Source organism: Macaca thibetana, chromosome 10 (genome assembly GCF_024542745.1).
Source record: "Macaca thibetana thibetana isolate TM-01 chromosome 10, ASM2454274v1, whole genome shotgun sequence".
Taxonomy (NCBI): Eukaryota; Metazoa; Chordata; class Mammalia; order Primates; family Cercopithecidae; genus Macaca; species Macaca thibetana.
In genome coordinates, this window is record NC_065587.1 from 79,180,503 (window position 1) to 79,207,553 (window position 27,051).

General features: G+C 42.2%; 1 protein-coding gene across 2 annotated transcripts in view; it reads left to right on the forward strand.

Moving 5' to 3' along the window:
• SLX4IP (SLX4 interacting protein) overlaps positions 1-27,051 on the forward strand; it is a 195,597-nt gene that overhangs the window by 101,607 nt on the left and 66,939 nt on the right. The window contains exon 3 of one of the 2 annotated variants that reach the window (XM_050745059.1): positions 24,526-24,615. In XM_050745059.1, the coding sequence (XP_050601016.1) occupies positions 24,526-24,615 (90 nt within the window). Of the gene's footprint in view, positions 1-24,525; positions 24,616-25,451; positions 25,721-27,051 lie in introns of those variants that run through there. The other variant, XM_050745060.1, reaches the window with a different exon arrangement.

Consider the following 27,051-nt stretch of genomic DNA (forward strand, 5'->3'; position numbering starts at 1 on the left):
ACAAGATAATTTCAGATGCTGAGAGGTGTGACAAAGAAAATAAAAGATGGTAACTTGGTGGCTAGTGACTGGAGGTGGTTCCTGCTTAAATAGGATGGTCAGACAGCCTTGAACTTTCAAGTTGAACTCTGAGTGAAAAGAGAGAGGCACCTCCTAGGGTCTGGAGGAAGTGGTTCTAGCAGAGAGAACAGCAGGTACCAAGCCTTTGAGATAGAAGCAAACGTGAAGTATCAGAGGAGCGAGTTTTACAATCTTTTCCTTGCACATGTATGCTGTTGGATTCTCAGGATAGTTTTCATTTCTTTATAGCTTTTATTCTCCATCACTGCACATGCCCTGCTTCATCTCCTGTAACTCCAGTGTAAGTTTCTGACATCACATCCCTGACATTGGTTTGCAACTGCCAGCAGGAATTTGCCTTTTTCACTGTGGGCCTCATCTGAGTCATGAGCTATCTCGTCATTGACTGGAGTGGTCTCCATGGTTGTGTGCATGTGCCAAGGTGGGGGCAAAGGTTAAATGATCCATGGTGGTATGGGAAAATATAAGAACTTTTATCTATATTTAGTTTATTGAATTCAAAAGAACTAATCAAAAGATTGATGTCACCACCAATAAATCATAAGTATGAGAGGGGGTGGTTATGTTTACTGGCTTGGAATCATTCCACAGTGTATACCTACAAAATCACATTGTGCCCCATAAATATACACAATTATTTGTCAATTGAAAAAATTGGTATCTGCACCCTCACTAGGTTGGTGCATCGAAGGGCCCTCTGTCTGGGAAGGTGACATGAAGGAGGGAAGGGTCCCTCCTGATGGGAAGGACCTGACTGTGGTACCCTTTCCTGTTGGCTTACCCTTGATTGGGACATCATGCAGCCACATGCAGCAGGGTGTTGTCATGTGGATGATTTCATAAAAACACAACCCATCTCTAGTCCTCACTTCACCCCAGGCCCCCAGTGACATATTGTAATGAAAATAACCAGTGTCTTAAATGGGGGTTCATACTCTTTTAGTGCCCCTCTCCAAGATGGGTGCATGTCCCCAAGCTGAAATTTGGACTATGAGATTTTAATTCGCACTGAATAGAAGCTGAAGAAAAAGAAAATGGACTTTTATAAGCCACAAGCAATTTTTTTTTTTTTTTTTTAAGATGGAGTCTCACTCTGTTGCCTGGGCTGGAGTGCAGTAGCATGATCTCGGCTCATTGCAACCTCCGCCTCCCGGGTTCAAGCAATTCTCCTGCCTCAGCCTCCCGAGTAACTGAGATTACAGGCATCCGCCAGTATGCCCAGCTAATTATTTTTATTTTTAGTAGAGATGGGGTTTCACCATGTTGGCCAAGGTGGTCTCAAACTCCTGACCTTGTGATTTGCCTGCCTTGGCCTCCCAGAGTGCTGGGATTACAGGTGTGAGCCACCACGCCTGGTCTGCAAGCAATATTTTTGTGTCAAGAATGAGAAACTTCAGTATTTCAAAACCTCTTGGGAAAACTCTCATATGAATGAGCTTATATTTGTGCAGATAAAACAGAGATCCACTTTGAAATGGAGAGAAGTTTAAGGTCAATCACTGGTGGGAAGAAGGTTGTTCAGTGCATGAAACTTTGCAATTCATGTCTTCTTGATGGTCTGATCATCTTATATGAAACATCTCTTTTTGTTGTTGTTGTTGTTGAGACAGAGTCTTGCTCTGTCACCCAGGCTGCAGTGCAGTGGCATGATCTTGGCTCACTGCAACCTCTGCCTCTGGGGCTCAAGTGATTCTCCTGTATCAGCCTCTCGAGTAGCTGGGATTACAGGCGTGCACCACCATGCCTAGCTAATTTTTGTATTTTCGTAGAGAGGGAGTTTTACCATGTTGGCCAGGCTCAAACTCCTAACCGCAGGTGATCTCAAACTCCTAACCGCAGGTGATCTGCCTGCCTCAGCCTCCCAGAGTGCTGGGATTACAGGTGTGAGCCACCATTCCCGGCCTTTTTTTTTTTTTTTTTTTTTTTCCTTTGAGGCAGGGTCTGGCTCTGTCATCCAGGCTGGAGTGCAATGGCATGATTTTAACTCACTGCAACCTCCACCTCTTGGGCTCAAGCCATCCTCCCACCTCAGCTTCCAGACTAGCTGGGACTATAGGCACATTCCACCCTGCCTGGCTAATTTTTGTATTTTTGGTGGAGATGGGGTTTTGCCGTTTTACCCAGGCTGGTCTCGAACTCCTGGCCTCAAGTGGTCCTCCTGCCTCGGCCTCCCAAAGTGCTAGGATTATAGGTATGAGCCACTGCATCTAGCCATCTCTTATTTTTAAAAAAATTTTCACCATTAATTTTGTGTTGTCTGATTTTCACATTGCCCTCCCTTTTTCCTTTGGTTATGGGTTCCCAGATCTTCCTCCAGCCTTTTGTTGGGAGAGAGAGTCTGCATGTGGAACACAGAGTTTTGTCTCAGCTGAGCAGGGTGAGGGTGGTGGGTCACTTCTGCCAGAGCCCCCTTGAACCAACTTTGTGCCTTGGGGGTAGGGGTTAACAGGGCAGAAGCCAAGGTTATGAGAGGATTTGTGAGGCCCTGGGCACCATTGGAACGACACTGGGACCCAGGAAGGAGTGTCGGCCCTGAGTTGGGGAGTGAGCATGTACTCCCTGCCTCCTTCCTTTCTTTCTGCAATATGCTTATTGGGCACCTTCTGTGGGCTAGGCATTGGTAAGCATTAGGGTGTCAATCATCAATAACTAACAAAAATAGATGCAGACCTTATTGTCTCTTGGAGGAAGCTGGCAGTCACATCAATCACACAGAAGCAGGAAAAATTGCAATCTTGAATCATTGTTTCAAAAAGAGGTACATGATGCTGCCTGTAAGATAAAGGGTGGGTTGCCCTGGTCTGGAGCCTTAGAAGGTTTCCATAAAGAAGGAGCCTCGAGTCAAGCCTGAGCCTAGGGAAGGTGGGATAGAAGAAGGAATGGGGAGCTCCTTCCAGCAGTGCCAAGGTCCTTTCTGCTTTGCCCTGCTCTGTGTTCAGCTCCTGGCACAGGGCTGGCGTCTGGTGTATGCTCAATAAATTAAAAACGAGTGCATGAACAGAGGCCAGCAGGGCTGGAGCAGAGCACAGGGGACAGTGGGTTGGCATGGTGCTGGAGAAGCTGGCAGGGGCCAGACCTCACAGAGGCTTGTAGGTTATCATATACTTGTAGGAGACCACATAGGTTATCATGAAAGGAGACCACATAGGTTGTTATGAAAATCAAGATAGTTTTTAGAGCAAAAGGGGGAGCTATTAATAATTACGCCTGGATAGAGAAGTGTAAAATGCAACTGACTTGGGCGTACTGGGATATGGTCAACCTCTTACCAGCTTCCTAGAATTTTGGTCTTTATTCTGAGAGGAGTGGAAGGCCCCTCCAAAGGTTTTCAGCTGGGATGAGGTTTGGGGTGTGGAGGCAGGGCATGACATGATCACTCTGGCAACAGCCTGGTAATAGATTGAAAGTGAGTTGTTGCAGGAGAGAGACCATGGAAGACGGTTACAGAAGGCCCAGCCAGGCTGCAGCAGGTGGTGGCTTGGCCTGGAGGCATGAAAGGGGTTAGAAGTGATGAATTGCAAATGGCTGCTGAGGAAGTGTGGAGGTCTCAGAACTGGATAAGTCGTAACGCCACTGACTGAGTCAAAACAGGAGGAGGGAGCAGGTTTGGAAAGAACGTGCAGGTTTTGTTTGTTTTTTTGAGACGGAGTCTTGCTCTGTCACCCAAGCTGGAGTGTAGTGGCGCGATCTTGGCTCACTGAAACCACTACCCTCCTGGGTTCAAGCAGTTCTCCTGCCTCAGCCTCCCAAGTAGCTGGGATTACAGGTGTGTGCCAACATGCCCGGCTAATTTTTGTACTTTTAGTAGAGATAGGGTTTCACCATGTTGGCCAGGCTAATCGCAAACTCCTGACCTCAGGTGATCCACCGTCCTCAACCTCCCAATGTACTGGGATTACAGGCATGAGCCACCATGCCTGGCCCAAGAACATGTAGTTTTGTCTAGGGTAAGAGTCAAGGTATGAACTTAAGAGGTTTCATCCTTAGTCTTATGAATTCCTAAACCAGGAGAGAATAATGTAACTACCTGTGTTGCTTGCACGTTCATGCTCCATCGTCACCCCTCCACCCAGGTGTTCACTACTCACATATGCCTGAATTTTATTAGCTAAAAACAAGTTCTTTCCTTCACTAGAGATTAATGTATTTAAAAAGCAAATATTGAGTAAATTTGCATAGAAGATCAAATGGTTTCAGAGGGGCAAGGGTTTTGGAGAATGCTTTGTTTTGAGAAAGCCTGAAGACCCTGAGCTGGAGGCACACTGTTTAGAAAGATGAGCCTGGAAACACTAGTGAGGGAGAAAAGTAAGCAGAAATGGACTCCGGAGACTCCACCAGGGAAGTCTGAAAAGTCAGGGCACTGTGGGTGAACTTGAATCTGAATTTAGAATGGCTCTCACGGTATCTATAATTTGCAAACTTCTTATATACTATTTACATAATAATTCTCCACTCAGAGATCTTTAACACACCTTCTTGTTTTTTGGAATGTGAAGAGTTTTATAGCTAGTATGGACAGAGGAGAGGGTAACTTTAAAATGTGGTGAGTAGGGCTGGGCGCTGATGGCATACGCCTGTAATCACAGCATTTTGGGAGACTGAGGCAGGAGGATCGCTTGAGCCCAGAAATTTGTGGACAGCCTGGACAACATAACAAGACCTTGTCTCTTAAAAAAAAAAAAAAAAAAAAAAGATTAAATAAATGTGGTGAGTCGGTTGCAGTGAGCAGTGCCTCTGTGTCATCACTTAGAAATATTGGAACGGTTTAATCTTTCAGTCGCCTGCTAGTTCATGCAAGGAAAAGGAAAGGCAGAGAGCCTTGTTTCTTTGCATGTGTGACACTCAGAAGCCAGCAGTTCTGCAGGCTGTTTCCTAAGGTCTGGCCCCCTTGGCAAACGTTACCTTGGCTGCAGGTAACTTTGTTCTTTGTGAATAATGCCAGCCTGGCCACCGTTGCCCTCTTCTGGTAAGGGGCTAATGCTACAAATGTACTGAGTTTTACAAGGAAGGAAAACTCAAGCTCGTTTTTCACTTTGGTCAACTACGCTATGCCAGCTGGCATAAATCCCTACAATGAAATGAATGTTTGGTTTAAAATGTTGTAATGTATACTCAGACCATGGAACCATGTGAGGGTCTAACCTTATTTACAGTTTTGGCTTTGAGGACTACCTTGGGTATCCATATCATTTCCCACAGTTGGGCCACTTTCTGTTTGGCAAAAAAGATTTCTTTCAGCCTTTTCTCTGCCTATGAAACCCTGTCTGGCTGCTTCATTAGCTAACACATGTGTGAATTTGCATCATTGATAATGGCAGCAAATGCAAGGAATATGGTTTTAATCAAATTTTAGTATCTAATATCTCTGAAGCTTAGGGCACAGAACATTAGAGGCCTGGGATAAACAATTCATATTCAATAGGATTTTAGCGTTTCTTGGTAACATATTTACACAATTTATAATTTAGAGATGAGTTTATGTTACATGGTAAAACGTGAGAATATGTTTTACTACATTGGGAAGGGGCAATGAAGATATGGGGCTACTATGGCAGTTTATGCAGGAACTACTTTAAGGGCAGTCCTTGTTGCCCTACCCAGTGCTTAATTTTTTGTGACCAATCTTTGGTTGGCACTTCCCTTTCCCTTCCCAACTGGGAAGAAGTTAAATACTCCAGTCAACTAAGTGGGCTTTGTGTTTAATGGAACCCACAGTGAATACTTACAAAGAAAACACTATTTCGTGAGGCATGTACTTCCTTACTGTAACCCTTTTTAAAATTTAGATTCCTAAGTAATTCATTAGGTTGCAGTTTGGCCCGAAGAGTATCACAGATAAAAGCTAGCTACGATACTCGTTTGGATATTAGGATCTAAAGACATAATGTTAATCTTTTTAAGCTGGATCAATTTGATATTTACCATTCAGTTGATTCATGTAATTTTTCTAGGAATTGAATAGCAACAGGAAATACATCTAATATCATGACCTCCTTATGACATTAATAATACATGAGAAGAATCTTAACGTTTTACCCCTATGCGAATACCCCATACAAATTACCCAAAATAAAAATGGTTAGGTAACAAGGTCTCTCAAGAGAAGGGACAACATGATCATTTAGATTTTGACAAAAGTAATGAGATAGCCTATTTTTAAAATGTTATCTGTTCACAATTCCTGAATTTATTTTTTAATTCCTTTCTCCTTGCCTTCATCTCTTCCTTCATTGGTTTAGGCCCTGTTAAAAGCTAACAGTGATGTAAGAATGCTTTATAGAGCTGGGGTAGTTTGTCAGCTGGCCAGGTGATGAATCATGGAATAGAATTCTTTCTATGACCAAATTAAACCCTAATCCCATGAAGAAAGCCCTCATTGACAACTTCTGGCAAGGTAAAGACTAAGAGGACCCTTTCTTTGTTGTTCCGGGCAGCTGGGAGGATGAGCAGCATCCACACTCTTTGGCTGAGTGTTTTGTAGTACCTCTTTGACCCAGGGCCATTTGTCCCTCTTTTTCTTCCTCCTCTTGGCCTTCGATCCCTGCAAATTCTCCAGGGCTAAGTCAGCTGGCTCCGTGCAGAAGCTTTTAGACCAGGGTTTCTCTACTTTGGCACTAATGACAATATAGACCAGATGATGCCTTGTGGTGGGAGCTGGCCTGTGCAGTATAGGATGTTTAGCAATATTCCTGGAGTCTACCTATTAGATGCCAGCTGTGACAGTCCTAAATGTTTCCAGACATTGTACACAGGGAGGAGGGGAACAAAATCACCTCCTGATTAAGAATCTAAAATTACAGTTCTAGATTCTTATTGATATGGCCCTTCATCTTTTTTTTTTTTTTTTTTTTTTTTTTTTGAGACAGAATCTCGCTGTCGCCCAGGCTGGAGTGCAGTATTGCCATCTTGGCTCACTGCAACCTCCGCCTCCTAGGTTCAAGCAGTTCTCCTGCCTCGGGCTCCCGAGTAGCTGGGACTACATGTGCATGTTACCATGCCCTGCTAATTTTTTGAATTTTTTGGTAGAGATGTGGTTTCACCATGTTGGCCAGGCTGGTCTCGAACTCCTGACCTCAAGTGATCCACCTGCCATGGCCTCCCAAAGTGTTGGAATTACAGGTGTGAGCCACCGCACCAGACCTTCTTCTTTGGCTGTATTATTTTGAGGCAAACTGTATTGTCACATTTCACCAATAGGTGCTGATTTATGGCACACAATGGATTGTGGCCTGAAGGTTTCTTAATTTAAGGAATTAAGGGTGGGGAATAAGTTTCCTGTTGAGGACTAATGCCCAAGGCAGAGTTAATCAGGAGGCACATACCAAAAATAATTTAGTGTCTTTTTATCTCACCAAATAAAAATACTCAGTTCCTTGTTTGTTAAATTAGGAACAGGCACCATAAAACTTTATTTCATAAGAATAATTGTAAAGTTTACACTTGTCACATTAAGGCAGAGGTGATGAAGGAAGGGTACAGGCAGGCAGATGATAGATGAAGGAAAAGTAGAATCTGATTTAGAAAGAAAAAAAGGCATTCAAGGAGGATAGAAAAGAGACTGAAGGAAGAAACATTAGAAGAATTTGAGTGTTTTGGAAATATTGTCTGCTCCTCAAATAGTTGTAGGATTGGCATGAAAATGTATCACTTGCTACCTACCACGTTTTAAAGGGGCTAGAAGATTTATCAGTATTCACAAAGCATGAGTTGCTCTAATTAGTAAATCTGCAGGGAATCCTGTCTAAATAGCAGAATTGGAGTGGAGGGTGACATCTGCAGGTGCAAAGAGGCTCATTATATTTTGGTTTGTTAAAAAAAAAAAAAAAAAAAAAAAAAAAAAAAAGAAGAAAGTGATCATCACCAGCAAGGGCAGGTGGGAATCAAGCAGACACCAGAATCTGCCTCCCTATCTCTAATGTGTAAGGAAAAACAAGGTAGTTTTCCGCCTCTCTTTTTCATTTTATGAGTGTGGAAGGTATGGAATTTACTTAAAACAAGGAATAATTATTAAACTGTTCAGAGTATATGTAGTCTCTAGATTTAAGTAGTTGAAGGTAACCATCTCAGCAGTGGGTCTCAGCGCAGCCAGCACATTAGAATTGGGTAGGGAGCTTTTAAAATATACTGATACCCAGGCCCCACCCCGAGAGTCTGATTTGATTTCATTGGCGTAGAATTTGGACACAGTTATTTTAAAAGCTCCCCAAGTGATTCTGAGGTGCTGCCAGGGTTGCAAACCACTCTTCTAGGCCAGTGAATCTCGAAGTGTGGTCTGTAGACCAGCAGCATCAGCATCACCTGGAAGTCTGTTAGTAATGCACATTCTCAGTCTCACCCCAGGTTTAAGCCTCACCGTGGGGCTGAGCTTTAGCAATTTGTGCTTCTTTTTCTTTTCTTTTCTTTTCTTTTTGCTTCTTTTCTTTCTTTACTTCCTTCCTTCCTTCTCTCTTTCTTTCTCTCTCTCTCTTTCTTTCTTTTCTTTCTTTTCTTTTTTTTTTTTAACCTAGCCGAGCACAAAGCTAATCAATGTGTGTTTTTAACAAGCCCTCCTGGTGAATCTGATGCTTGCCCAAGTTTGAGAAACACTATGTCAGGCAATGGGTAGTGGTGTTTTGAAGACACCAAATCCTGAGAATCAAGGGTATGTAATAGTGGATGCTGGCAATATTGCTCTGAAGACAGTGCTATGGCTCTGAGAGTTCATGTGGCTCAGGAGGCTCTTCACTTATCCCAGGAGGATGCCTGGGAGATGTAACTTTCCACTGAGAGCCTTTATAAGGTTTAATTGCTAATGTGTAGGTAGCAGCTGATACTGACTTGTCCCTCCCACTCGTTTCAGCCAAGCTTTCAGCCTCACTCTAAATATTCTTAATTAATGATCTTCGGCTTCTGAAGCCATTTCATCAGTGGTCTCCTGTCCCAGCACGTTTCCCCTTTGAGCATTCCTTGAAGAGGGTGTTATTCCCAGCAGTCAATTAGAAAAGGAAAGTAGAGGTGGCTCTAAACAAGTCCTGTGACCAATTAACGACCTCCCTTTATTCCTCTTTGTAGTTCTCTAAAAATGGGTCAGAGGAAGAAAAACTCAGCTCTCACCAGCAGACCTCGCCTGTGTTTGTCTAACATGCTTCTGTCCCATTTCAATTTCCTGCCTTAGGCATGAATTGGTTGAAGATTCCCTTTGAACTCTTACTCATTCTATAGAAATTCTCTGTGATGAAAGTAGTCATAGGATTGTTTCCTGAGTTCTAGAAGCAGAGCAGAATAGTGAGGGAAATTCAGTGCCAAACTTTAAGGTTCATTCTCAGCAAAACTAAGGGATTATTTTGCATTGGATGAATTTTGAATTTTGTTTTCTGATTTGATAAAGCTGAGTGAGGGTGAAAGGTGAAGGGAAACAAACTTCTTAGTCCTTTACTTGTCAGTAAGTTTTTATTGCTTCATTTTCTATTTTCAAGGAAAACACCTTTAAAATAAAACAATTCTATTGGATCAGCACCTTCTTTGCTAAAGTTCAAAGAAATTTCCCAGGTTAGTCCCTATCATTCCCTTACATGTAGTCCTTAGGAGCCTTCTGGAATTCCCTGCAGGATGGGATTCCCCTTACATCACTGGGCACTTCCTATTATGAGGTTCCCGATGTTGCTTGCCCTTTGTGGTTTTAGTCTCTCACTAAAATAATAGAACCAGGATTTCTGAACCAGGAGTCACTTTAGGGAAGTGTCTAGGCTGTCCAGTGTGGCAGTGACTAGTTTACATGTAGCAGTTTAAGTTAATAAATTAACTGCTTATTAACCAATTTAATTAGAAACAAAATTTAAAATTCACACCAGCCTCATTTCAGATACTCAATAGCCACATGTAGCTTGAGGCTAAGGTACTGGACATTGTAGATACAGAACATGTGCATCTTCACAGAATGTTATTGGACAGCAGTGGTCAATTTTGTCACCCTTGTTAAACAAGATACTGAGACTGAGAATGATGTTTGTTAACTACTCCCAATTAGTTAATTCCTATTTGTGGACACCGCACACTATGTTTTCTTTTTAAATTTAATCATAACATCTCTGGGAGGGCAGGGATTACTGTCCCCATTGTACAGATAAAGGGATTAAGATTCAGAGAGACTGAGAAACTTGGCTCTGGCTCTGTGGCCAGTGAAGGGGGCAGCCGGTGTTTGCACACATATGTATCTGTATGACTCTGAAGCCATGCTTTGTATGTTAAAGTGTCACTAAAAAGTCAACTTCTCAGATTTTGGAGGTCTATAACCCCACATTTTTAGGTGTAAACTAAACAAAAAACCAGGAAACCAGTGGTGCATTGGATGGTTGAAGTAACTAAATCAGTCCAACGCAGCAAGCCAGCAGCAGATCCTTTTCTGTGTAGTTTTCGTTACTCCTCACAGGGAGACCAGTGGCCTATGGTAACAGTGCAATATTGATTCAGTTGCCCATTTTAATGGGCTTTGTGTCAATAGAGTTTTCTGCCCCGGGTTGAGTGGCCAGCACACACCCCCTGCAGCAGATCACTTCCTGTTTGAAAAGCCCTGCTGGTCTGATCGTCTTCCTTAGGTGGAGCCAGTACCTGTCTCCTTATGGTTTCTCTGCTTCATCTGGTTCTGTATCCCTTAAGGCCCTAGAGAACTAAGAAGGATTATTCTTCCACCTTTGAAAGCCCTGTTAATACTATATTATCCTGGCTATTCTTTTTTAGGTTATCATTTTACTTTCTTCAGCTGATGCTCATGACATTTTAAGTGTTGCTGTTATCCTGATTACTCTCATTTGGGTACGTGACAGTTTGTCTCAATTTGAATATTGAGAGTAATTGAGCACTAAATGTATAAAGCCTCATCCTGTCACTTTTCCCGGCCACTGCTGTTAAGGCAGCCTAAGATGAAATTAACATCATTTACAGCCACGACACTGCTGCCTGCTCACAGCACTTACTCTTGACTAAGAATGCCTCCACTTGGGCTGTTAGTTTTTTGGAGCCAAATGTTATATGACCCTTACATATATCCTAGTTACATTCTCTCTAGTTAGTTCCCTCCGAAGCACAGAGGTCCGGTTTTAGGGTTTTGTTTTGTTTGCCAGTCCAGTTTTTGCTACCCCAGATATTCACTATCCTCTTCTGTGCAGTGTCATCCACCTGTTTTATGGGTATGTCCCCTTTATATTTATCCATGCCAGTGCTGGAAATGCAGACCAAGACCAGGGTGGAGGAAAAAGTTGTTCACCATCCCCATCCAGGTTGCTGTTTGGCAATTAGTGGGTCCTGTGGTTATGGCTGTTTAACTGGTTATGAACCCACCTGTCATTTCATCCACTTCTATTTTTCTGTTGTTTTATTCAGGACTCACTTGTTCATTCATAGATTCATTTCTTTAATATTTATTGAGCTCCTACCATGTGCCAGACCCTTTTGAAGGTAGAACTCTTAGGGTTTGTTAATAGATTGGATGTGCAATATGGGAGAAAGAGAGGCATCAAAAATGACTCCAACGTTTTTGACCTGAACAACTGAAGAATGGAGTTACCATTAGTTACCATGTTTGAGGGTAAACATTAATAGTTTGGTTTTGAACCTGTTAAGTTGTAGGTGTCTATTTGATACCCAAGTGGAGATGCACAGTAGGCAATTGGATATATGCATCTGCAGGCGAGAGGGAGGTCCAGGCTACAGCAAAAAGACTAGGAGCTCTCAGCATGTAAACTGCCCAGTGTCTGAAACCTTGAGACTGATGAGAGTGCAGATGGAGGCAAGGAGAGGTCTAAGGACTGAGCCCTGGACTCTCCAGTGTTTAGAGGCCAAAGTGATGGGACAAGCCAGCAGAGACTGAGAAAGTATGGCCAATGAGGAGGGAGGAGAACCAGGAAAGCTGACTTGTGGTGTCCCAAGAAATCAAGGAAAGCAGGAAGTGAAAGATCCACTTTGTTAGATGATGCTGAGAGGTAGAGTAGCATGAGGATCATGAACTGGCCATTGGGCTTGGCGACATGCAGATCATTGATAACCGTGACAAAAGGTGTTTTAGTGGAGTAACGTGAATAAAAGGATGTCATGAGGAACTTCATTTGATTCCTGGCTGAGGGTCACGTGTGCTTTGTCAACTGCCTTCACCAGTCATGGCAGCTAAGAATATTGTCAAAGAAGAAAATGAGGTTAGTTTTTCATAACTGGGATTTTCTTCAGGCTCTCCCCTAATAGTCTGTTATGGATTAAATGTATAGCTGTAAAATCCATCTTTGTCTCTTTTTTCAAAAGTGCAGCATCATTTGTGTCTCTCTAGGTTCTCCGTGTAACTCTTGTGCTCCTCCTCATCCCGGTGGTCGTGCCAGGCTCTGGTGCCCTGGGATGGATTCCTCTGAGCCCAGTCATCTGAACTCATTAAAGGATTTAAATGCAGTTGTATCTGCTCCTTTATTGTTTGGAGTTCACAGCTCCCTTTCTTTTTCATTTCTGGCCTTTCCTTTCTGTTTCTTCCTAAGGCTCTCCCTTCATCCAGCAGGTAGATTTCTTTTTCCCTTTGGATTTTCATCATCTTTATCATCCTAATTCAGAGGTGAATTTTGAAGATGCTCAGCAAGGCATTATTTTATCTGTGGCTCTCACGCTGGCTACACATCACATTCACCTCTGGAGAATGTTTTTTTGTGACAGGATGTCACTCTAGTTGCCAAGGCTGGAGTGCAGCGGCACAATCTTGGCTCACTGCAGTCTCGACTTCCCAGGCTCAGATGATTCTCCCACCTCAGCCTCCTGAGTAGCTGGGACTACAGGCGCGCACCACCATTCCTGGCTAATTTTTTTATTTTTAGTTGAGATGGGGTTCTGGCATGTTGCCCAGGCTACAGTCGAACTCTTGAACTCAAGCAATCTGTCCACCTTGGCCTTCCAAGGTGCTGCGATTATAGACATGAGCCACCATGCTCAGCCTTGTTTTTTGTTTTTAAATAAACTCATAATTTACACTAAAGGAACTATTTTCTTGTAATTATGATAAAACAGTGATTTTTTTACTTGTGAGTTTTACAGTTAAAATATATTCTGGTGAATATATTTCCTGTTGTATAACAGGGTGAAACTTCATCAGAGTTTTTTTTCTTCCTTTCTATTGTAACCTCAAAAGAAGTTACTGTATTCTACAGAGAATGCTATTAGTATTCTTCCAGGATACAAGGGGGCCTGTAGCAGTGGCTCTTAAACTTCAGCATGTGCCAGAATCACCTGGAGGGCTTGTTAAAACACCAGATCCTGGGCTCCCTCTCTGTAATTGCTGATTGGGTAGGTCTGAGTAAGATCCAAGAATTTGCACATCAAATCAGCTTCAGGAGATGCCTCGGCTGCTGGTACTCTGAGAACCAGTAGTCTAGGCTCGAGGCTCTAGTGGGTAAATATCCCTAAGGCCATACACACAGAGAGCTTTCCTGAACTAGCAGAGCCAGGATGATCAGTGTGACCAAGGGCACAAACAGGCCTAGGATTTGACTTTGTTGGGGCTCTCCAAGGTTCTGGTAACCCTGAGCCCTGAAATAGTAGAAACTTCTCATTCTGAGGTTGTGTTTTAGTTTACAGCCACATACTTCAATGCTGTTTGTCTCCTGTAAAGATCACACTTAGCCCCATCTTTGGCCTGTCAAAGTTGACACCCACTTTGAAAGAGTAAATGTATGACCCCCTTGATACACAGTACTCATTCTGTGACACAGCTGTACATTAAAAAACAAAAAACAAAACAGTACTCATACAATACTAATACCCCAGTAAAAATTAAATGACAGCTGGATTGAGCAGAGAGTACCTGTCATAGCTTTATCTGGCAAGTCTTTTGTTATATTAGAAAGTAGATGAGGGCTGGGCGCGGTGGCTCACGCCTGTAATCCCAGCACTTTGGGAGGCCGAGGCGAGCGGATCACGAGGTCAGGAGATCGAGACCATCCTGGCTAACACGGTGAAACCCCGTCTCTGCTAAAAATACAAAAAATTAGCTGGACGTGGTGGCGGGCGCCTGTAGTCCCAGCTACTCTGGAGGTTGAGACAGGAGAATGGTGTGAACCTGGGAGGCGGAGCTTGCAGTGAGCCAAGATTGTGCCACTGCACTCCAGCCTGGGCGACGAGCAAGACTCCATCTCAAAAAAAAAAAAAGAAAGAAAGTAGATGAGAAGATTCCAGGGTAAAAATACCACTACGGGGGGATTCCTTAAATTATTTTACCTATAAACAAATAAACAATTCCTCTAAGTCATCCAGAATCCCCAAAGTATTTATCAAAGAAGCTTTGGTTTCACCCACAGAGGTAGGAAAATTATGCTACCTGTCTCTCCTCTTCCTTCCTGCTTCAAGAAATCTCCCTCCAAGACTGGCCACCCTTTAGAACAATCTGCCAACCTAGATGTTGATCACTAGGGGAATATTTACAGGGGTTTTCTTTGACTCATATGTAGTTTGTCATAAATTCCTCTAACTCATAAACTGAAAAGTTTTTCTTTCATGTCAAGATTCTTCACAAATATTAAAGAATATTTTCTAACATGTTAATTCTTAGTTTAAAATCAAAGCCACATTCCAAAGCCTCATGATCACACATGTTAGATCAAGTTGTGGACAAAATTTGTGGGCGCTGATATTCCTGTTGTTTCCCATACTCCACTTTCAGATTATAGATGCCATAATTGATCCAGAACATGCTCCTGACCAGCATAAATGTCACTAAATATAAGTGATGCTTGCGTCCCAGCCACTTCGTACCCTCTGAAGTCAGGGGCCTTCCGGACGAGTACATTACAGTTTCTGTCAGGTTATCTTTTCATTTCATGTGCTTTCTTGCAGAAATATGTAAGAGGAGAGTTCATATTTTTACTTGTAATGTGGTATGATTACAAGCCATCTGCTCTTTTTCATAGAAGCAGTGTGTGGCCAGAGTAAAACCGTGCAGAAGAATTATGAGGCATTTATTGACTCTTAATAGAAATAGGTGGAAACCTCTGCCCTACGTATTTGTAAATCTTGTGGAACTGACAGTTCAGAATTCATTTAAAATTCTTTGGAATTTGAGACAAATTCTACCTTTGGAGGAAAAAAATGAGAAAAGCAGCCAGTATTTCTTCCTTGAGCCTTTTGTGTGGCTGGCATGGTGCGGAAGCCTTATGCCCACATTGTGTCATGTCATGCTCAAAATAACCACATCAGGTAGTTTTCATTGCTGTCTCCATTTTTACATTGGAGGAACTTACCCTGCGTCTCAGAGCCACTGAAGCTCAGGGCTAGGATTTGAAGTCAGGTCTGTGCTGAACCAAGCCACTGTTTTACTCATTGCCACACCTGCTGTGTCTGTGCCACTGACCAGTCGACTAAGGGAAGATACCTGCAGGTTATACTTGAAAGAATCATGTCCTGAAAACCATTAGGGAGGGTGTCTAAAGAAATGAAGTCAGTTCTCATCTGAAAACCTATTCCCAAATGTATTCTTCATGCAGTGATGGCTTTGAGAGTTTGTGATTCAGCCTGGATTTCTACCACAGGGTCCCAGGGGCATATGTTAAATTTAAGCAGCCCTTCATAATAACGTGGTTGACCATTGCTTTATTCCAAGCAGTACTTTGCTTCCCATCTCAAATCTTACCCAGGGAGAGTGTGAGCCACCCTGTAGCACTCTGGGTCAAAACACAAAACTCTTTCTTAATAGGATACCAGAGGTGGTTTACTGAAGGACATCACAGCCTCTTACTTGATTTTCTCCTCCTTTTAGAAGCTGCTAAGTCATTTGTTCTGCTTTTCCCTCATCTTTCTCTTTCCTTTGTGTTTTACTCTTTATCTTTGTAGAATCCTTCCTAACCATAGTCATAAATCTGTTGTGGAAAACAAGTGATTGGGAAGTTACACATCCTTGACCTATAGTCAGAGGTTCCACAACAGACACTAAACAGGAGACAGGAGCTCCCTCCCCTCCTGAGTCCTTTTCTCCTCAGACAAGTCACACCTTCCCAAGCAGCCCTTTAACCCAAAAAACTCAAGCTTAAAGAACTAGTCATCCATGTGCAACCAAGGAAGTTCCCTTTAATGGGTCTGGATTCACATTGTCAACCAGGGCTTTGTGCTTGCATCTTGTTCTGCCTGATTGACTGGAAAGTGGAGAAATAGCCATTCCGATTCATGAGTGACAGTAATCTGTGCATACCTGGGGCAACCTTAGTTGTAAACCATGAGCTTGATTCTGTAGTGTTTTTTGTTCTGAGTTCAGGGTGCAGGTGAGAGGGAGGTAATCCCTCCTAGAGAGAGAATAAGCCAGCCACTTAATTTTCATCACTGATGTATGTTTTCATTTAACAAACACTCTTCACAACCATCTGTGTGCCAGACCCAGTACTAGACATTGACAACCCAAAGGTAACAGAAAGCAGCTCCTCCACAAAGGCCACCTGGTAGGTGGCCCATAATGGACTGACAGAGGACAGCATGAGGTGCTAGTCTCAGTTTGGCTCTTTTATAACCTCCACAGGAGGACAGACACTATGTGTGCAAGTAGAATCCAAGTAAATGGTTGCAAACCAAAATGACCAGGAGATGAGATCTTAAAGGGAAGGCATCTTAAAGGCAATTTGGTTCGGTCCACTCATTTTGTATATACAGAAACTGACAGTAGAGAAAGGAGGGTGGTACCACCCCCCCTAAACTGGGGCATCATTAGAAGAGATTCATGGTCTTTGGACTTCCTGTGCTAGGCCATTCTCCCATTAGTCATCAAAGGACTTTCTCCAGGCCTTCTTTGTGTGTTATGATCTCAAATTCAGGCTGTGTCTAATTCTGTCACTGAGATTATGGAGTGTTCCTTGTACCCGATCTCACAAGTATTGCCAGGTTGGCAAGGCACTGCACCAAACAAAACCCAGTCATGATCACCAGTGATCTCCTAAAAGAGAAAGAGTGCTTTTAAATTTCTCAGTGTTTCCAGAACACCAAGGGGTAATAGTGTCTGCCTTTTGGGTTGCTATGAGAATTAAATGCAATAATGTACAGAAAGGGCTTGACACAGTGTCTGGCACACAAGTGCTCCATGAATCTTAACTATTGTTATTGCTCACTTGTTCACCATTAGTAAATTTTTGCAATTGGACTAAATATATAGTGTATTCCAACAGAATGACTCTTTATTCTCCCATCTCCTGACCTGTCTGTGAGTTTACGGAGTATGCCATCCAACAGGTATGCTGGTTCCCTTTCTTAAATGTAAACTACAAGCTTGGATTTCCTGGGCCAGTATTTCACATGAATAACAGGCCAAGGGAATTCAATTGACAGAACACTTGCATTGACTTTTCTTCAGCTTTTAACTATCTGGATAGGGATTCTTAATGTCAGGAGACTTCTCTTCCTACCCTCACAGCTCTACCCCACCTCTCACAGGGTTTATTGCTGTCATCCTCTCCTGCATTCTTTTCTTTCCCCTCCTCACCCTTTCTTCTCCCTAACCACCCCTCCCACCTCGTTCTTTCTAAGGTGGGACTTTCACTGCTTCACTGCACTTGGGTTTCAGCATGGTGCTCTACAGTGGCAACTTGAGTGTCTGAGCTCTCTGTACCTGTGTTGGAATGGAGTTAGACAGGGAATCAGGCTGCCCAGGGAAGGGAGCTGCGGGACTCTGTTGAGAATCCCTGGTGCAGTCACCAGGCACTAAGGCATAGGGTGTTTTAGGGCACATGGGGCTGCCATCGCTCACCTAGAGGGGATAGGAGCCAGCTCCCAAATAAAGGGGAGTGGGTTCCAGGCTAGAGAGCCTAAACGTGCTCCCACATGAGGCTGGAAGCGTGTCCTGAGTAGCCTTCCACAGGCGTTAAATTTCCTCAGAATAATGTCTGGCAATGTGGAGTCTCTCAGATCTGGATTTGATTCCTGGGTCTGGCACTCACTGCCTGTGTAATCTTGGACTAGACCTTCCCGAATTCAACTTCCTTATCTATGAAATGCAAATAATCATTGTGCTCCTTCACCAGAGTGGCAAAGATTTAATTGAATGCTCTGAGTAAAACTTAGCACAGTGCATGGAACATAGGTGCTCTGTAAATGACAATCCATATTTTAAACTGTGATTGTTTAAAAATCACATCACTATAAAATTTTATGCTGTAAGATATATGCAGTTTGTGCTAATATGAAAATATGTAATATGTTTTCTAAAACTTTTTTGTAAAATTTGTACTTCCAGGAAGAAAATTTCCATGTTTTCTGAGGAGGCCTTTAGGAGAAACTCCTTCTAGCTGTAGTATCAGAAATGATTGAGTTATCATCAGCGTGGATTCCTTCTCATCTTCTTGACTCTGATTGGTGCTGTAATTTTCACATTTGTACCCTAGGAATCTGAGAGCCAGATGTTGCAAAGACTTGGGACTGTGGTGGGAAGTTCGTGCAGGCCTATCATTGGTTTCATCTTATGTTTTTACCCTTGTTTGCCTTTACTTATTCTCTCCATTTTTAATGTTTGCCTTGTTACTTGAAGCTGCCTTACACCCTCAATGCCAGGTGGGTGTAAAATGCCAATGATGATTTTTATGGCTTCTCAGCAACAGACGCATGTATGTAAGCTGCCTCTGGAAGCCCCGTGGGTGTGGTAGAAACTGCCCACATGCCTTGGGCCTCACCCTTGTCCTTCCTCTCCCTCTCATCCAACCACATCCTCTTACTTCTGTCTTCTGAGTATCCCTCAAATGTGCCCCTTCCCCTTCACCTTGAGATCACCTTGCTTGGGCTCTTATTTGGGTTCCTGCAGTGACTTTGAATCTGTCTGGTTCCAGTGATTTCCCCTTCCCCGCCCATGCTCCACACTCCTACCCAAGTGAGCCCTCCAGCCCACCAGCCACCTCGGTCTGTCCAAGGTCCCTCTGTGGCCTGAGCCTTCCTGCCCCGTTGGCCCCATCTGCCAACAATGCCCTGTTTTTCTGCATTTAGACTCTTTTCCATCTCCAAAGCATGCGAGCTAGTCAGACTGTTTCTCTGCATGGGGCGTTGTTCATTTTTCCTTCTGCACTGCTTGCCCTGTTTGTCAGTACTTGACTGCGACACCACCTTCCCTTCCCTCACCTTCCTCGGGCAGAGCTGTCACTCCACTCCCTCTGGTCCTTGGGTATGTGCCGTGGTCACACATGCCACAGTGCCCAGCTGCTGCCCCTCCCTCTCTGAGGGCCTGGCTAGTGCGCCTGTGAAACTCAGCAGGTGTTTCAGATGATCAATGAGTGCGTGAGAGAATGTGGGGACCTTTCTACATCTCTTAAGAGTTCTGAGGATGCTCCAGAGATGGCTTTGTGGGTGAGAAATGTTAATATTTTCACCCTTATTCTTATATTTAATATAAACACAGAAGACAAGACCTCCCACCTCTGAGGACTTAGAAATAGTGTGAGTTGCACCTCTGGAATTCTTAGGAAAGAGATAGGAAAAATAACCAACACGCTCAGTTGGCAGTGAGTTTCCAGTGAAGTAATCCTAAGATTCTTGTATTCCCATTTCACAAAATATGAAAAATGACTGGTTGTTGTAGGTGATGGAAGAGTTGTTGCTACTTCAGAATAGGGAGAGAGGAAGTTTTCTATGATGTATCAGTGCACTGGGCCGAATAGGAATGGCTTTGTCCCTGGAAAGGGCTTAGAGCTCTCCCTTTGCGGACAAGGCTGTGATTTGCCCAATACTTGGGGCTAACTTGTTCTGTCATTTGTTTTTTCGTTTGTTCTTCCTTTCATTAAATATTAAGCATTCACCGAGGGCTGGTACTGTGTTGATCACTGGGGATACAGGGTTGGCAGAGGTATAGACCTGTCTCCATGGAGCCTATAGCCTAGGATGGGGGCCTTACCTGGGCCAGTCATTTAATGTAGAAATAAATAATCACATGAAGAATGGGCTGGTCCAGAGCAGGGAAAGAGAAACTTCAGAACACCTTCACAGAGTTGGCCACACTCCTACTAGGGTTCGAGGATGCATAGGAGCTCAACAAGAATGGAAGCAATGAGGCAAGTTGTAATGTAAGCCAAGGATGAAAAAGTCAGGCGCAGAAGACAAAGACGTGGACCTCATTAGAGGCCTGTGACTTGCTGCTCTGAGCTGCAGCAGGAGTGGACTGATCCGATTTGTAGGTTAGAGATTGCCCGGATATGCATTGAGGGTTCATCCAGGACACCGATAGATGTGACTGTAATCTTCCAAGTGGGAGAAGATACGAGCAACAGAGCAAGAGAGAAGTGTGTTTGAGAACTCTCTAAAAAATTAAAATGGACAAGATGCGTGACTGATTCCGGACAGTTAGAGAAAGGGAGGAGTTGGGGGTGACTCCCTGGTTGTTGGCTGCATCCTCTGGGTGGAGGGGATAGAAGCCAGACCAGATCCTGGCTGGGGGACTCGCAGCCCAGTGCATGCGATGTGAAGCTATTCCTAGAAGCCTGTTGATTGCTCAAGAGGTGGCTTGGCCTCTGCAGAGTGACCAGTTCTGGGCGGAGAAAGAAGTGATGGTTACCATGTTGCTCCTCTCAGAAGAAAGCTGGAGAGCTGATCTTCTGAGACTAGAAATAACAGTCTCCTAATTAAGGAGGAGGAGAAAGGGAGGCTGTGCTGCTGGTAGTGTAAGAAGCCTTTTTTTTTTTTTTTTTTCACTTCTGTTTTCTCATGAGAGACAAGAAGAAAAGCTTTGAGAGCAGGGAACTTTGGAAAGGCGGAATACCTCTGCCTAGTGTGGGAGGGAGTTCAGAGAGCTCAGAACTGCAGGCTGCGGAGGGAGAGCCCCCTGCGGGGGAGGGGACTGCCTACCAAACAGTGGATGGAGGTTTCCAGAAACCCCAGGGAAGTCTGATCACCACAGTAAGATTTAACAATTTATTTTTCTAAAAAGAGACATTCTACTCAATCTGTTTATTTTGAAACTTAGATTAGGTTATTTGTGATCAGGATCACAAAATGGTGAGAAACATACCAAATTGGACCTTACTATTAGGTTAATTCTTCAGAAAGCTGCTGTTACAGTATCAATTTAAGTGTCTTAAGCTTAAGATTCCCACCCCTCCCCCCCTTTTTTTTAAAGAATTAGTTTTGCGGTGGTGAGAGGGTTACAAGAAAAAAAAAAACAGAATTAGTTTTGCTAATGAAAAGGTAGCAGTGAACTTGGTTTAGATTTAAAAATCAGGAAAGAACAACTGTAGGAACCTGCAATAAAATGTGTTGAGACATATTTTACCACTTTGGAAGGGCTTTTATTCCAGAATCTCTGGAACTTCAATGGGCTTGTGATTGAATTCAGAGGCCAGTGAACTTGCATGGGAAAAAGTTACATCTTTATTGTGACCAAGTTCTAGTAAATTTAGTTTTCCTTTTTATTATGAATGTAGGATTCATAATAAAAATATGAATAATATTAGCAGTATTTGTCACCATTAGAAATTATAGCTCTTTTCATATTGCGTTATGGTTGTTTCAGATAATAAAGATACCATTTATGCTTATCACTACTTCAGATTTGTACTAGTGCTAGCTCCATCACTATGTGACAAGACCCAATACCTTAATAAACAAGTGCATACATTCCTATGCCTCAAATTTTTCTTTTGTTAAGACAACTGTACTTCAGTGTAATTGGTTTTCTTGTTAATCCTATGTGTTGTATTTCATGCATTTAAAAATATTATTCCGAGCAAGTTTCATCAGCTTCACAGTTGACTAAATAAGTCCATGGCACATGAAAGGTTAATATTCCGTGGCTAAGATCCTGTAGTTGTGGCATGCGACCTCCACCTGGTGGCAGCATACTCCTTAAAGGTTAAATTCTATAACCAACAGTTGAGAAGAACTTTAAATACTTGAGCGGTTTTCAAACATTTTTTATTACAGCCCACAATAAGAAATAGGCTTTCCATCATAACTGAGTACACATTTACTTACATTTCACAAAACAATTCTTGTTCTTACCATGACACATTGATATTTTGTATTACATTCTAATATTCTCTTCAGTTCTCTTTCATTAAAATAAAATGCTGATTGCAACACACTGAGCTGTAACACACTAAAGTGCACTCTTTTACATCCTAGGAAACCATCTTTCAACATGCTTCACAGTTTATTATCCAGTAAACTTCATTTTGGTCTCCCACACATTTTCAGGGACGTAATACCTGCATTTTAAATAACTGCCAGTAAGTATGAGTGCATTTTACACAGTGTTTAAAAATTGTTTATTATTGATGTATAATTTAAATATAGTGAAAGGAGCTGATTACAGTGTATACATAACATACCCCGTCAAGATACAGAGTATTCTTATCACATACAAACTTCCTTTGTGACAGTTCTCACCCAGTTTTTTACCCCCCTGAGAAATTACTGTTTTGATTCCTTTCATCACACATTGATTTTGCTGTTTTAGAATTATATATAGGTGGAACCATACAGTATGTGCTCTTTTGGACTGGCTTCTTTTGCTCAACCTAATGTTTTTGAGATAAATACATGTTGAGTCTGTCGGTAGTGTGGTGAGTAGTGCTCCATTGCATGAATATGGCACAATTTGTTCTCCTGTTGTAGACTTTTGGGTTGTCTTCACTTTGGGTTATTATAAATAAAACTTCCATGAATATTTGCATACAAATCTTTGTGTGCACATATACTTCGTCTCTCTTGGGTAAATACCTGGGGAGGAATCATTGGCTCAATTGATAAGTAAATGTACGTTTAACTACAGGAACTGAGAAACCCATTTGCCAAAGTGGTTAGACCATCTTACATTTCCACTGGGAAAGTATGAGAGTTTGGGTTGCTCCATATCCTTACCAACATTTCATGTTATGTCAGTCTTTTTAATTGTAGTCATTCTGGTGGGTATTGTAGTTGTATCTCTTGGTCATTTTAATTTTAATTTGCCTGATGACTAATGATATTGAACACTTTTTTCATTTTCTTATTAGCCATTCATTGATCCTGTTTGTGAAGTGTCTGTTCAAACTCGGGTTTTTTGGTTTTTGTTTTTTTTGTTTAAATATCAGTTTGTAGGAGTTCTTTACATATTTTGGATACCAGTCCTTTTTGCCAGATACATGTATTTATGAATACATAGATACATTTCTCCCAGTCTGTAACATACCTATTTATTTTATTAATGGTGCTTTTTTGGTTAACAGGAAGTTTTGAAAATTTAACAATTTTACAACAATTTTTCTCAATATTTGGTGCTTTCTGGATCCTAAGAAATCTTTTCCTGTTCCAAAGATCAGGAAGATAGTTTTGGCTTTTTTTGTTTAGGTATGTGATCCATCTCAAATTAAATTTTGTGTATAGCGTGAGGTAGGTGTCAAGTTTCACTTTATATTTACATCTGATGGTCTAACCATTTGTTGAAACTACTTTCCTTTCCCTGTTGATACATAGGACAGAATTAAAAAAACAAAAAAACAAAAAAACTGTCCAGCCAAGGAAGTGAAAAAACTGAACCTCTGAGTCTCATAAACCAAACCTCTGGGTCTCTCAGACCATCCCCAACCTTGGTGTCCCATTCCTTACCAAATTAGTTTGTTCACAGTTATCTTGTGATTCTCAGAAATTAGTTCACTCATATGTGAAGATTTATAAGGTAACAACTTTTCACAGGGCCTGTAACTGTGCTATCCAGTATGGAACCACTAGCTACATGTAGCTATTTAAATTTAATTTAAATTGTATTAAAAATTTAGCTTATCAGTTACAATAGCCACATTTTGAGTGCTCAGCAGCCACATATGGACACATATGGCTCTCTTACTGAACAGCATATATATAGAATATTTCCATTTTTTTCTACAGTGCTGGACAGCGCTAGCCTATAGAATAAGAACAGAGTCAGGCTTTGTACAGTTTTGTAGCATACTTTAATGAATTTTTGGTTTTGTTTTGTTAACTAGCATTCAGTGTCTATTTTTCTCTTCTTGCTTATTTCTCATTCTTCCATGTTCCTATTTCAATTCTAAAGTGTACAGTCCTAGCCAATCCTTTTGTCCGTCTAAAAATGCAGTATCTTATATCTGTTCTTTGCTGCTTAGCAGAAAGAATTCCCCTGGCTGTGCATGGAATCATTCTTTTGTGGAGCCTACCTAGTACTGACCTGTTTAACTTCTCTCAATGCTTGACGTCTTCCAACTGCTGCCGGGATGCCTGGACATCCCCTTTCAAGGTGCAGCCCAGAGACAGATTATTTTGTCTTTCCTGTCTTGATTAACATTGCATCTCTCCTTAGCATTTCTACTGTAAATGTTAAACTTAGGAAAAGTAGTAGATTATGACCTGTAGCCATGTTCTTTATTAAGAATTCTGTCTAGTAGCAAACTTTGTTGCTATTTCATCATGAGCAACCACATAGGAATTTGTGAGATTTTCTCTCATTGTTTGCTGGGCATGAGCTGCACAGACACTGACTCTGCCATTAATGTCTTTCAGTGTGGGAATTTTGCTGTCCTCGTGGATCTTCATATCTTGCCGCAAGGTTCAAACAAAGATACAAGCTGGTTTTCTGAACAGAAGAAAGAGGTACAACAAAACTTTCTGCTGTTTAATTGCAAGTAGCTGCTGCTGCTGCTGCTACAAGAAATATTATCTTTTTCCAGCTTTCATTTCTATTGGTGGGGGAAAATGTTGGGTATTTAATTCTTGAAAAACAATTGTATTCCCAATGACAGACACATATGCACCCACTTTTTTTTTTCCTTCAGAAACTGACACATTCATACACTTCATATGATACTCTATTATTTAAGCCAGACATTTTATACCTCTTTGTTTTGGGGGAAGGAGTTCTATATATTAAAAAAGAGAAGAAGAAGAAGTTAAAGTGACTATTTCAGGTAATCAGGGATTTTAACCTGACTGGTTGTGAAGGATAGCCTGAGCACTTGAAGCAGGTGTGGCGTTTAACACAAGGCTGAACCTTCACACCCATGTTAAAGCCTCAGCTTTTATTTTCTATCATCCTTGTATTATCATGAGCCTTTGACAAGTGAGGAGATACTTGACCACTTCTCACAGTGGTCAGTCAGGAAAGCCAGCAGTGGGGGGCTTAGCAGAGCGTGATGTTGGACTTCCCTGAGCCTCAGCCTCCTCATCTGAAAGTGAAGGGGTTTGCCTAGATGCCAGACCCACTCCTGGTTCTAAGTTTTAACAATCCCACCCAAGTGCTGCTTGTGGTGGAGGCTTACAAGCTGCACTGAGCTCTCACCATTACTTTGCTTCCTTCTCTGATCCCTGCTCTCCAGAGAGCAAGAGTAACCAGCTTGTGGCTTTTACATACCTTTAAAAATATCATTATCCATGATGTCCATTTATCACAGTTGCTTTTTTAGAGTGAGAAATAAAAATAAAATGTGTTAAAATATAGTATATGCAGAAGAAACTATTGACAGTGGTGGGGGGAAAAAAAAAGCCACCCTTTTCTGTGATAATTGCTTTTAATCAGCTTTTGGAGATCACCAGAAAAGAGATCCCCACCTCCCAAGAAAGTTTTTATAGGATAATACATTTTCATTCAAAGGATAATATTATCAAGACTTTGCTGTCATTATTTTGCAAAGAATACCTGGTGACCTAAAGTTGAGGAAAGGAAGGCACAAGGTTCTGTATGACGGGATTTATCATTCAGGTAAATAACTGTAGACTCTCCTCTTCATGACTTTTAAGTATTTAGCAAGTCAATCAACATCTCCTACTGCCACTTACCTTCATATAATTCCACTCTTTAGCTTACTAACACATGTTGCTGTGATTCAAAACTGTTCGCTCGTTTCCCCAAAGTGACCAATAGTCACCCAAGGGGACCTCACCCCGAAATCTTCTGACTTGGCTTAAATTAACAATGTTATAAATCCACCATTCCAGGCCCGTTCTCCATTCCCTTTCAGCTTTGTCACCTTAGACCTTTATCAGCCTTAGACCTTTCTTGTTGAGTCCGTTTTGCCCAAGATTCAGTTAATTTGGAACGCTTTAAAATAAAGCCCTGGGTGTGTGAATCATCTCATAGCCAAAGCGTGAGGCTAGGTTTTTTTTTTTTAGGAGCCACATGCAGCTGCATGGATGCTCATAGTACCTACTTGAGGGCAGCAGGGCATGACTTAGCAAAGCTGCACAGTGCATGACAGGACCTGCAGAGCAGTGCTGCGCTGGCAGCTGCAAGGGGCAGGTCGCTGTAGCAAGCTGAGCTTGCCACTCAAAACCAAATAGTCAATTTGCTGCTGCTTCTCTAATTTGTCCTTTTAAAATGTGTATTGGCTAGGCACAGTGACACACACTGTAATCCCAGCACTTTGGGAGGCTAAGGCGGGCGGATTGCCTGAGCCCAGGAGTTCAAACCAGCCTGGGCAACATGGTGAAACCCCATCTATATAAAAAATAAAAAATTAGCCAGATGTGGTGGCTTGTGTCTGGAATCCCAGCTACTCTGCAGGCTGAGGTAGGAGGGTCACTTGAGCCCAGGAGGTTGAGGCTGCAGTCAGAGCTGTGATCATGCCACTGAACTCCACCGTGGGCAGCAGTGTGAGACCCTGTCTCAAAACAAAAACAAAAACAAAAAAATTCACTGACGTTAAAACTCCTCTGGGATCATTTGTGTGTGTGTAAGAAAGGAGAAAAGCTAGTTGAGGAAAGGCTATGACTTTAGCTTACGTTCAGTGTCCCCAGGCTTTCATCTCTTTTTTCATTAGATCCTCTCATGATTGGGATTTCATAAGCAACCAATTTGATTGCATTTTAACAGTCATTTTATATCGTGAAACCCTGAGAATATCCAGTTCCTTTTTAGAAAAAAGAACTAATTACATGTATTAACCATATGTTTATTTTGAGTGCAGCACGAGTAGTCTTTGTACCCAAACAGTTGAACTCAAACTGTTCCATTTGTAAACTCGAGGAAGCGAGCACAGCCCGTTAGCCTAGAGATGCCCTCTGTATCTCTCTCTTACGCACTGATTTTAACTT